Here is an 11,736-nt window from a genome sequence, read left to right on the forward strand (position 1 = left end):
CAAAACAAAATCACAATCAAGTTGCTCTGTAAAGTGCCAAAAACTGGGAAACAAGTTGTTGGGGCACCCCAACCCTGACGTACCTACCAAGACAGCTACCTAACCTAGCTAGTCTTCAGTGGCCTGCCGAGCTCGAAGCGGCTTTAAACGCTGAACTCAGTGCATCGCAGAAGACCATAGAAATAGCCAACTGTAATATACTGAAGCGTGCCCCCACTCAGGATTACCACCAAAAATAAAAAACACAAAACAACAAAGTGGCAAGATCTTACCTGCCCGGTGACTACTGAGGGAAGGCTTCAGAATGGGGTATTCTCCATGCTGAATTTTGGCACACTTTGTGTCAAAAGTGGCCCCGAGTCCGTCGGGGCCACTCAAAATCGGCCACTTTAACTCTGCGGGCCGAAAAAAACCTAAGTGTCCCATTATGCATTCGTTTTGGGGAACTTAATTCTTCTTCGGCCACCTCAATTGTACCGAACTATTGTGAACCATAGATGGCGCTAGAGTCTTTTTTTTGGTGCCCCCCCCCTTCAGTTTGGGACACTTTTCGGTCTGTTTGGGAAACTTTAGGCCGAAACGTATGGGAAAGTGTCCCGATTGGCGGGGGTCCGTCTTGGGCCACTCTCCCTTCAGTTTGGGACACTTTTAGGTCAGTTTGCGACACTTTTAGGTCAGTTTGCGACACTTTAGGCCGAAACGTATGGGAAAGTGTCCCGATTGGCGGGGGTCCGTCTTGGGCCACTCTCCCTTCAGTTTGGGACACTTTTAGGTCAGTTTGGGACACTTTAGGTCGAAACGTATGGGAAAGTGTCCCGATTGGCGGGGGTCCGTCTTGGGCCACTCTCCCTTCAGTTTGGGACACTTTTAGGTCAGTTTGGGACACTTTAGGTCGAAACGTATGGGAAGTGTCCCGATTGGCGGGGGTCCGTCTTGGGCCAGTTTCAGTTTCAGCTTCAGTTTGGGACACTTTTAGGTCAGTTTGCTTCTGAAGGTCGCACGGATGCCAGAATTTGCACACATGAAGAAACTTGGGCGGCGGGCCTTACGTAAGACCTGCATCAGGCTACCCGGAGTCCCATCTCCGTAGACGCTCTGCAAAGCAAACTAGCTTTGCAGTGGTTGTATCGCAACGTGACGAGAAAATCCTAGCAGAAGGCTCTGTGGCGCACGACATAGTCAAAAATCAGGCAGAAATTCCAAAAAAAAGGCTTTGGTGCCCTCGTCTGACCTTTGTTCATTTTCGGCCACTTCTCTCATTAAGAAAGGCTCCCAGTCTTACCCTGCAACCATAGGGTTGACCTTTGACACTTGGGAAGGCCGCACGGGTCTGAAACTCGGCACCCTGGTCGCCTGTGGCGTCCTGATGCACATACTCGAAGGTCAGCCCCCTACCTTAAAGCGTTGATGAATTATTAAAGAAAAGACAGTGCCTTTTTAAAAAAAACGTGTCTCTTTTGCCGATGCACGACGACCTTTGACCCCAGGGGCCCCAGGTTCGGAACAGAGGATCCCCTGGAGCCACTAAACGAGAATCTGGAACAAAGGTATGAAAAAACTGTCCAGAACGCCCCCATAGGGTTGACCTTTGACCTTTCCCAAGGTCACACAGGTCTGAAACTTTAGACTTTGGTCACCTGTGGCGTCCTGATGCGCATACTCAAAGGTCAGCCCCCTACCTCAAAGCGTTGATGAGTTATTAAAGGACACACAGTACTTTTTAAAAAACGTGTCTTTCTGGCCACTGCACGGCGGCCTTTGACCCCAGGGGCCCCAGCTTCGGACCAGAGGATACCCTGGAGCCACTAAACAATAATCTGGAAGAAAAAGCCCCCAAAGTCCTGTAGTTTTCTTAATTGGCTGTGTCAGAAACTCAAAATCAGGTGCTGTCAGACTTATAGACCCTTACACCCTTTGACCAGACTGGAGGTGTTGGAGGAAATGTTTTTCTAAAAGTCGTAGAAGTCTGAATTTTTTATATGTTGTTCGGGGGCCCCAGACGAGCGCATAGACATCAGTTCGGTGCAGATCGGCCCGGTAGTTTCCGAGGGGCGGGCCTGTAAAGGTTAGCATTTTTGTACCAATTAAGGCTCGCCACGGCCACAAAAATGGACCAAACCACATGAAACTTGGTCGGCAGGCCTTACGCGAGGCCTCTATCAGTCTCCCCGAGTCCCAACTCTGTAGACCCTCTGCAAAGCTAACTAGCTCTGCGGTGGTTGTGTCGCAACGGGACAAGAAAATCCTAGCAGAAGGCTCTGTGGCGCACGCCATAGTCCGAAATCAGACAGAAATTCCAACAAACGGCTTTGCTGGCCTTGTTTGACCTTTGCTCATTTTCGGTCACTTCTCCTATTACAATGGCTCCCAATCTTACCCGGAAGGTCACACGTGTCTGAAACTCGACACAGTCGATGTGCCCCATCTCCCGATTAAAATACTCATATATCAGGCCCCTGCCTTAAAGCGTTGGTGATTTATTTAAAAAAAAGCAGGCCTCACAGGCCCAAATCGCAGGCCGAACAGTGACCTTTGACACTTCTGAAGGTCGCATGGGTCTGAAACTGGGCACAGTCGATGCCCCTGACCTCCTGATACACATACTCTAATGTCAGCATCCTAGCTCAAAGCGTTTGTGAATTATTCAAAAAAAGACATGAAAAAAAGCAGGCCTCAGAGTCTGATGGCACCCCAAACGGTGAATTTTGACACTTGTGAAGGTCTCACGAGTCTGAAACTCGGCACCTTATTCGCCTGTGGCGTCCTGATGCACATACTCGAAGGTCAGCCCCCTACCTCAAAGCGTTGATGAATTATTAAAGAAAAGACAGTGCTTTTTTTAAAAAACGTGTCTTTTTTGGCCTTGTGCGGCCATTTTTATCCCGATTTACACCCAAATCGGATATATTATCAACGAAGGCCTCCCATACAACATACTAAATCCACATAATTTTAGACATTATTTTTGGATGTTTTTAAGGTAAAAGTCTTTTTGGGCCACTTTCTCTATGGCATATGTGGCTCAATTTTAGCTCTTACACTTTATAAATCTCAAACCTAGTCAAGTGCTTCATCGCTCAGAAAAACCTGCTTTCTGACGTGGAAGTGGTCAGTGTGGGGGAGGGATTGCTGCAGTTTGGGGTACTTTCCCTGTTGAATCAGTGTCCCAATATTACCTCTCATACTTTAAGGGATCAATCAATCATTCTTTATTTATGAGCACTTTTCATACATAATTAGTTGACTCGTTTTCCTCCCTTAAATGTGGTGACATTATCCTTTAAGACAATTATCCCCCCCCCCCTCCGGAGAGGTGTTGGAACTGCCCTGCGCAGTTTTAGTCTTTGAGTGAGAGTTGGCGACAGGTATCAGAAGAGGAGTTGAGGCGCTGAGAAGACACCTTTTTGCTTTGTGTTTAGAGGATTATACTCTTCCATTCGACCTGAAAGGTGAGTATTACACCCTAAAGAAAGCATCTTTGTCGAAATATGACCTATTAATTAACGGCTGGTGTGAAGGACTTCAAGAGGTCTAATAATGAAGTTGCAAAAAGAACTTTAGAAAGCTTTCACTCGACGCCTTTTGACTGTATGAGCATAGAAGAGTGTATTTTGGGCTGTTTTATGTTCATTCTGGTGTGTTTTTGTGCATTTTGGTGAAAATATGAACTTATATTTTTTATAGTCAGTTTTGATGCATTTATTCGCAATAACTCGACGTTTTTCAACTGTGTATGCATAGAGGTGTGTTTGGAAAATTGTTTTATATTCATTTAGGTGTGTTTAGATGCAAATATAGTCATAAAGTATGTAAAGGCGCACGTGGCGATGTTAAAATTGACGGAGTTCTGACGGACCTTTGAAGTTAATTGCGGTGTAATAAAGGACCTTTAGAAAGCTTTCACTCGACGCCTTTTGACCGTATGAGCATAGAGGAGTGTATTTTGGGCTGTTTTATGTTCATTCTGGTGTGTTTATGTGCATTTTGGTGAAAATATGAACTTATATTTTTTATAGTCAGTTTTGATGCATTTATTCGCAATCTTATATTTTTTATAGTCAGTTTTGATGCATTTATTCGCAATAACTCGACGTTTTTCAACTGTGTATGCATAGAGGTGTGTTTGGAAAGTTGTTTTATGTTCATTTAGGTGTGTTTTGATGCAAATATAACGTCAGAGGGCATGTAAAGGCACGTGGCGATGTTAAAATAGAGTTCATTGCGGTGTAATAAAGGGCCTTAAGAAAGCTTTCACTCGATGTCTTTTCACTGTATGAGCATAAAAGAGTGGAGTGGAGTAAAGGTGCAGTTATCAGCTCCAAATCACTGAAAATATATATATATATATTTTCCTTCTATAGATGACCAATCCAAAAAACGCAGCAGAATGCCCAATATGTGGTAAAACCATGAAGCGGCTGTCCAAACACTTATCTGGGTGGCACAATTAACGAAACGGAAGCGAGAGGCAAATACTAAACCAGCTGGCAATAGGGAGGATCACGGCAGGTGGCGGACCGTGCCCCCTCCCAAATTGTCAGCAATACGTGATATGGCTGGAAAAACACCTGCGCAGCCACAAAGATTACAGCCAGGCCCGCATTGAAAGGGAAATAAAAGCCATCAAAAGGCGCACGGCCATTTCAAGGCTGAAGGCCCTGAGGTCCACACAGCCGGACCCTCCAATGGTCTCAATCCTGGACCTGTCAGACGAGGAGCCAGAGGAGGGTCCTGGCAGCTGCACCAAGTCAGCGTGTGTGAATGCCAGGAAGAGGGTGCGGGAGCTGGAGCGAGAAGTCAAAGACCTCAGGGAGGCCAATGCCGCCCTCCGTGTAAGTGAATTTCAAATACATGGCAATTCCCAGCTGTGATGAAATGTAAGTCATCATAAATTAACACTTTTTTCTCTTGCAATCAATTTCTCAGGAGGCAGCAGGGGAGGGGACCAGCGGCACCCAGAGGCCAGCTCCCGCCCCTCGGACAGGACGCAGCTCCAAGTCTGTGGAGGTTCGCATATATCAGTGTAGAGCATGTTTTGTTGATATGATTTTATTGTAGTCTACAATACAATAACAGCAAGTGTTGTAACAACTATTGATCCCAAACTTGTTCTCTATTTATCTTTTCACTGTATCCAGGTGATTGACAGCAGCAGCAGTAGCAGCGATGCTGAGGAGGAGGAGGAGGAGGAGGCTCCGCCTGCAACTCCTTTGGTTAGATTATACTAGAATGAAATGTAATGTTTGATTTATTTTTCAGTGCTTACACATTTAATGCAAACATGCTTTATCATTCTTTCTTCTTGATCAGGCCAGCAGCAGCCAGAGGGAGGAGGACAGCGAGGAGAAGGAGGAGCAGAGGGAGGAGGAGAGTGAGAAGGAGAAGGAGGAGGAGCAGAGGGAGGCAGACAGCAAGGAGGAGGAGGAGCAGCAGAGGGAGGAGGAGGAGGAGGAGGAGAGTGAGAAGAAGAAGAAGGAGGAGAAGCAGATGGAGGAGGAAAGAGAGGAGGAGAAGGAGGAGGAGGAGAAGGTAAGAAGAGAAAAATAATCAATTCAGTAGAATTTGTCAAGCAAAGTGTGTCACACACAATCATTTTGTGCAACATTCACAAAAGTTTGTCTTATAATTTCCTCTGTTTCTGTTCCTCTGTTCTCTGATTCCTTCCTCCGCACCCACGAAGAGCACGCCTGCTCCTTCAGCTCCGTCCTCAAAGAAGGCCAGGAAAAGCACACCTGCTGCCTCGGGAGAGATGGAGGAAGAGGAGGAGTCTGAAGTGAGTGAAATCTTTTTATTTTTTATTTTTTTCTTCTCAGTGTATCCCATCTTGTGGGCCCCCTAATCCTCTGCATTTAAGTCTTCTTTGAAAATAAATGCTATTTTCTATTACCTGGTAATAATGACACACCATGTTGTAAGTTTTCTGTTACAGGACGAAGAGCAGGCCATGAAGCAGGGTCTGATGAAAATCGTCGATGATATCCTGCAGGGGACGGGGGAGGAAGCCGACGAGGACGACAGTGAAGAAGTGAGTGACACTCGAGAGCAGAAATGTTGAATGAAGCTAAATTATATTTACTAACAAAGCTAAACAACACATTTGGCATTTCTCTCCTGTGCTTGGCTCTGTAATAGGAGGATGCACCAACCCCCATCCCAACAACCTCCAGCATATACAAGGTGCTGGGTCCCATCTTTGGAGGCCATTCAAAGCCCTCCAAGATGAGGAAGATTTCCTTGCCTCCCTCCATCGGTGAGAAACAACACATTTTCTATGCGTGCAGGTGTGTGGAGGGGTGTCATGCTATGTTCATCACATCTTTGTTCTATCTTTACAGAAAAGTACATGGACGAATACAGGAAATTTGTGCTGGTCCCAGGGGGGACGCCAAAGATGCAGCAAAATGCAGTTACCAAGGCGTCCAGGGCGAAAGCCTTTATTAAATACATGATGGTGGGGTGGAAGGACATTCAGTACTGGACGTGGGAGTTTCTGGCAAACCTCCAGCTCTTAAAGTGTAAGTATTAAACTCTGAAAGCAGTAGCAGAGTAATCTAATTACAAGAGTTGTAGAAACTAAATCCAAACTGCTCTTTCCACAGATACCCCTGTGTCCTGCGCAAACTAAATCTGGCGCCCTCCACCATAGATATGTATATCGCCCACGCCTTGGCCTTTGTCGACTATTTGGGCGACACTCCTCCCCACCACTGCAGGGTCCCCAAAAGGAAGGTTTGCTTCCTCCAGAGGGAGCTTAAAAAAATACTAAAAATTGAAGGTCGGACGGTCCTGGGTCACCAGCAGACCATCAGACAAGTGAAACAGCAGCGGCTGGTGACCCGGCAGTCGCTGTCCACATGCCAGTCCCTGGCGAGGGCCAAGATCCCCGAGCTCCTGGGTAAACTCATACTCATCCTTTGTTTCCTATTCACAATCACTTCAATATTCTCATCTTTCTCTCTCTCACACACACACACAGACACACACAGACACACACACACACACACACAGACACACACTGCTCTTGTCATTTACATCATTATTATGCAGATATAATGTAACCTCTCTATTATTTCTCTCTCATTTCAGACGACATCGAGAGAGGTTCGCCCCGAGACCCGAAGACCCGATACAGGTTCTTCGGGTACTTTGGGGCGTACATCTCCTCCATCTACGGCCATCGCACCGGAGTCCTCACATCATTAAAAGTCAAAGAAGTGAAGGAGGCTCTGGGTGATGAGGAGGCGGGATACCTAATCAATGTAAGCTAAAAGTTCATGTAAAATATTGAGTTTTTCTTTCTTTTTTTTTTTTTTGATGTTCAAGGTTTAAATCATTTACTTTTCTTCTGTCGTCTGTGTCTGTGTGTCAGGTCCAGGATCACAAAACTTTAAGAAAATTTGGGAAAGCCCAGGTCTACCTGGACAAGGTGGAGTACGGGTGGTGCAAGAAATGGCTGGACCTCAGAAAGAGGACGGTGGCCACCAACCTGTACTTTTTCACTTCATTCGGGAAAGGGCAGGCCAAAGACATGGTGCGTTACATCCGCATGGCCTGGGCGGAGATGGGCCTGCCGGGCAGTCCCACAGTCCTGGACATCAGGAGCGTTGTTGCCACCTATGTTAGTATTGGCCACATAAGTGAGTATCGCAATCTAGGTTTCCACCTAGTCAATGTAATCAGTAATGAGCCGATTTTGATCTTCTCTTTTTAGAACTTTGAGCAGAACTCAGCAGAGGCCAGGGCCGAGGTGGCAAAATTCATGTGTCACAGCGTGGCAACCCAAGAGCGATTCTACGCGCTGCATAAATCCGTGGCCCTGGCCGGCAAAATGCGGCAGCTCTTCGTGTGGGCAGCTGTGGATGATGGGAAGCCTTCCGCTGCTCCCTCCACCTCAGCAGCAGCTCCCTCCTCCTCTTCCTCCTCCTCAGCAGCAGCAGCACCGCCATCTCCCTCCTCAGCAGCAGCGGCTCCCTCCATGTCATCTGTAGGTCCAAACCTTGTAAGCACAATCACAACACTGAATTTTCAATGATTCTGAGCCCTATGCTTACCTGCTCTTTTGTTCTTACAGCCATCTCCCAAGAGGAGTCTCAGCATGGTGGTGGCGGGCGCATCAGGAAGCGGATGCTGAGCCCGGCCAAGGGCTCCCCTTCAAAACTGAAGACCGCTTGTAAAAAAAAACTGAGGGTTGTGGTCAAAGACCTCTTTAAGAAGTAGTAGTTTTTCTTAGTTTAGTCTAGTTTTAGCGAGTTTAGTTCTTTATAAGTTGTATATTTGTTTTGTTTTGTTTTGTTCTTTGCTAGTTATAATAAATGTATAATTGGTTCATGTTTGTGAATATGTTTCATTAGGTCTGTAAATAGTTATGTATATTTTGTTAATTTTTCATTTTTGTTGTTCTTCATTGCTAGTTAGAATAAATTTGTTAATGAAACATTTGAACCTCCACATGGGCACTGCCTTGACGTGGCGTGGGGGCTTACAGCCTCTGCCATGTTTTTGCGTCTGAGCATATTCAGAAGCAAAAAGATCGCACAGACTAACCAAAGTGCCCCCAAAACAAATCTTCTCGACAGGTTACCAGAGGACTGCACCTGACGTGGTTACCAGAGGCGGTGGATCAGCGCTCGATATGGTGTTGATATTTTTTATTTATTTTTTTTTTTTAAGAATAGTGTCCCATTTTGACTTGTGAAGTGGTCAGATAGAGTGGTTAGATAGAGAGAGAGAGAGAGAGAGAGAGAGAGAGAGAGAGAGAAAGACTGACAGAGGGATGCTCATTCTTTTGGCCTATTCTGACTGGGGCTGTAGTTTGGTATTTTGGCCAATAGATGGAGCCAAATGCTAAGGATTGGCATTTGGGAGAGAGCCAGCAATGTGCTCCTGTGGAGCCAGCTCACAAGAGAATCATGATCTCAGGAACCAAAAGTGGTAGAGACTCGAGAGTGGTGCCGTTGGACTTGCAGGGCCCATGAATGGGGGGGTAGGTCAAGGTCCCGTCTCTCTATCTCACTCGGTTGAGGATCGCTCTTTTTGAGTGATCCTGCACTTCTGTCGGTAAAAGTGTCCCAATTTTACCCCAGGAGCCAGGGGCTACAGCCAGAGCGCTGTACCCAAGCTTGAGAGCCCCACACTGGGCTACAACAAGGACAGAGGGCCCCTGTGGGCTCCAGGAACCAGGGGCTACAGCCAGAGTGCTTTACACCCTCTTGACAGCCTCACAGTGGGCTTGATGAAGTCAAATTGGGACACTCTTGCCACTGTAAAAGTGTCCCAATTTGGAGAAGTCAACTTGGTGTGTTTGAACTTGACACAGGCAGGTTTGATGGAGTCAGAATGGGACACTCTTGTCATTGTAAAAGTGTCCCAATTTTACCCCAGGAGCCAGGGGCTACAGCCAGAGCACTTTACCCACGTTTGAGAGCCCCACACTGGGCTACGACAAGGACAGAGCACCCCTGTGGGCTCCAGGAACCAGGGGCTACAGCCAGAGAGCTTTACACCGTCTTGACAGCCTCACAGTGGGCTTGATGAAGTCAAATTGGGACACTCTTGTCACTGTAAAAGTGTCCCAATTTGGAGAAGTCAACTTGGTGTGTTTGAACTTGACACAGGTGGGCTTGATGAAGTCAAATTGGGACACTCTTGTCACTGTAAAAGTGTCCCAATTTGGAGAAGTCAACTTGGTGTGTTTGAACTTGACACAGGCAGGTTTGATGGAGTCAGAATGGGACACTCTTGTCACTGTAGAAGTGTCCCAATTTTACCCCAGGAGCCAGGGGCTACAGCCAGAGCACTTTACCCACGCTTGAGAGCCCCACACTGGGCTACGACAAGGACAGAGCGCCCCTGTGGGCTCCAGGAACCAGGAGCTACAGCCAGAGAGCTTTACACCGTCTTGACAGCCTCACAGTGGGCTTGATGAAGTCAAATTGGGACACTCTTGTCACTGTAAAAGTGTCCCAATTTGGAGAAGTCAACTTGGTGTGTTTGAACTTGACACAGGCAGGTTTGATGGAGTCAAATTGGGACACTCTTGCCACTGTAAAAGTGTCCCAATTTTACCCCAGGAGCCAGGGGCTACAGCCAGAGCACTTTACCCACGCTTGAGAGCCCCACACTGGGCTACGACAAGGACAGAGCGCCCCTGTGGACTCCAGGAACCAGGGGCTACAGCCAGAGAGCTTTACACCGTCTTGACAGCCTCACAGTGGGCTTGATGAAGTCAAATTGGGACAGTCTTGTCACTGTAAAAGTGTCCCAATTTGGAGAAGTCAACTTGGTGTGTTTGAACTTGACACAGGCAGGTTTGATGGAGTCAGAATGGGACACTCTTGTCACTGTAAAAGTGTCCCAATTTGGAGAAGTCAACTTGGTGTGTTTGAACTTGACACAGGCAGGTTTGATGGAGTTAGAATGGGACACTTTTTCAATGAAAAAAGTGTCCCATTCTGACTTCATCAAATCTGCCCATGTCCAGTTAAAGTGTCCCAATTTGACCCTTTCAATTTGGGACACTTTCTTAGTTCAAAGAGTGTCCCAATTTTACTTCTTCATTTTGGGACACTTTTCTTAGTTCAAAAAGTGTCCCAAAATGAAGAAGTAAAATTGGAACACTTTTTCAATGCGAAAAGTGTCCCATTCTGACTTCATCAAATCTGCCCATGTCGTGTTGGAGTGCTGAAGTCAAACTGGGACACTTTTCCCATTGAAAAAGTGGCCGAATATGGAGAAGTCAACTTGGTGTATTTGAACTTGACACAGGCAGGTTTGATGGAGTCAGAATGGGACACTCTTGTCACTGTAAACGTGTCCCAATTTGCAGAAGTCAACTTGGTGTGTTTGAACTTGACACAGGCAGGTTTGATGGAGTCAGAATGGGACAATTTTTGCAATGAGAAAAGTGTCCCATTCTTACTTCATCAAATCTGCCCGTGTCGAGTTCAAGGGTCCCAATTTCACCTGTTCAAATTGGGCCACTTTCTTAGTTCAGAAAGTGTCCCAGTTTTACCTGTTACCTGTTTCTCATTGGAAAAGTGTCCCAAAAGTGTCCCGAACTGAAGGGGACGGGGCCCAGGATCGATCCCGGCAAAGTGTCCCAAATCGACCGAAAAGTGCCCCAAGGCGAAGAGGGAGGGGCCCGAGATCGACCCCCGACGCTTGCCGTGGCTTTCGGGCAAGGTGTCCCAAACCGACCGAAAAATGCNATTCTGACTTCATCAAATCTGCCCATGTCCAGTTAAAGTGTCCCAATTTGACCCTTTCAATTTGGGCCACTTTCTTAGTTCAAAGAGTGTCCCAATTTTACTTCTTCATTTTGGGACACTTTTCGTAGTTCAAAAAGTGTCCCAAAAAGTGTCCCGGGAGGCCCCCCCTCGGATCGGGACCCCTTCCGGTACGTTTCGGGCCAAAGTGTCCCGAACCGACCGAAAAATGCCCCAAACTGAAGGGGGGGGGGGGGGGGGGGCCGGGAGTCCCCCCCTCGGACTGGGACCCCTTCCGGTAAGTTTCGGGCCAAAGTGTCCCGAAGCGACCGAGCGGTGCCCCGAAAGGGAGGGTGTGCTAAACGGAATCCGGGGGCTCCGATCCTGGGTGTCCGATTGCGAAGAGGGAGCCCCAGCGCCGGACCGGATCCCTCTGGTGGCGAGTCCCAGCAACTGGGTGTCCACTTAAGAATCTGACTCAGGTTTCCCTAAGCTATCCCTAGTCAGGGTGCTTAAAACTAAAGTTTCAACT

The 11,736-nt window shown here is 47.1% G+C and overlaps 2 protein-coding genes across 2 annotated transcripts; both read left to right on the forward strand.

The window, feature by feature from the left end:
- Positions 1–3,618: 3,618 nt before the first annotated feature.
- Positions 3,619–6,250, forward strand: LOC126387171 (cyclic nucleotide-gated cation channel beta-1-like). Its single transcript, XM_050039722.1, has 8 exons — positions 3,619–3,743; positions 4,118–4,832; positions 4,927–5,007; positions 5,139–5,213; positions 5,311–5,529; positions 5,681–5,773; positions 5,917–6,025; positions 6,133–6,250. The coding sequence occupies exons 2-7, from the start codon at positions 4,686–4,688 to the stop codon at positions 5,974–5,976; spliced, it is 675 nt and encodes a 224-aa protein (XP_049895679.1). The 5' UTR covers positions 3,619–3,743; positions 4,118–4,685; the 3' UTR covers positions 5,977–6,025; positions 6,133–6,250.
- A 144-nt stretch (positions 6,251–6,394) lies between these two features.
- On the forward strand, positions 6,395–8,353 carry LOC126387170 (uncharacterized). The gene is made up of 6 exons (XM_050039721.1): positions 6,395–6,515; positions 6,600–6,895; positions 7,087–7,259; positions 7,370–7,618; positions 7,712–7,984; positions 8,072–8,353. Exons 2-6 carry the CDS (start codon positions 6,649–6,651, stop codon positions 8,129–8,131), a joined length of 1,002 nt encoding a protein of 333 aa, XP_049895678.1. The 5' UTR covers positions 6,395–6,515; positions 6,600–6,648; the 3' UTR covers positions 8,132–8,353.
- The last annotated feature ends 3,383 nt before the right edge of the window (positions 8,354–11,736 follow it).

Source organism: Epinephelus moara, unplaced genomic scaffold (assembly GCF_006386435.1).
Source record: "Epinephelus moara isolate mb unplaced genomic scaffold, YSFRI_EMoa_1.0 scaffold258, whole genome shotgun sequence".
NCBI classification, from domain to species: Eukaryota; Metazoa; Chordata; class Actinopteri; order Perciformes; family Serranidae; genus Epinephelus; species Epinephelus moara.

Bases quoted from the DNA above. Each gene is read 5' to 3' on its own strand.
- LOC126387171 (XM_050039722.1), top strand. From the start codon at position 4,686: ATGGTCTCAATCCTGGACCTGTCAGACGAGGAGCCAGAGGAGGGTCCT. The intron at 5,008-5,138 runs GTTCGCATATAT...CACTGTATCCAG, and splicing joins GCAGCTCCAAGTCTGTGGAG to GTGATTGACAGCAGCAGCAG. The intron at 5,774-5,916 runs GTGAGTGAAATC...CCATGTTGTAAG, and splicing joins AGGAAGAGGAGGAGTCTGAA to TTTTCTGTTACAGGACGAAG.
- LOC126387170 (XM_050039721.1), top strand. From the start codon at position 6,649: ATGTATATCGCCCACGCCTTGGCCTTTGTCGACTATTTGGGCGACACT. The intron at 6,896-7,086 runs GTAAACTCATAC...CTCTCATTTCAG, and splicing joins CAAGATCCCCGAGCTCCTGG to ACGACATCGAGAGAGGTTCG. The intron at 7,985-8,071 runs GTAGGTCCAAAC...TTGTTCTTACAG, and splicing joins CGGCTCCCTCCATGTCATCT to CCATCTCCCAAGAGGAGTCT.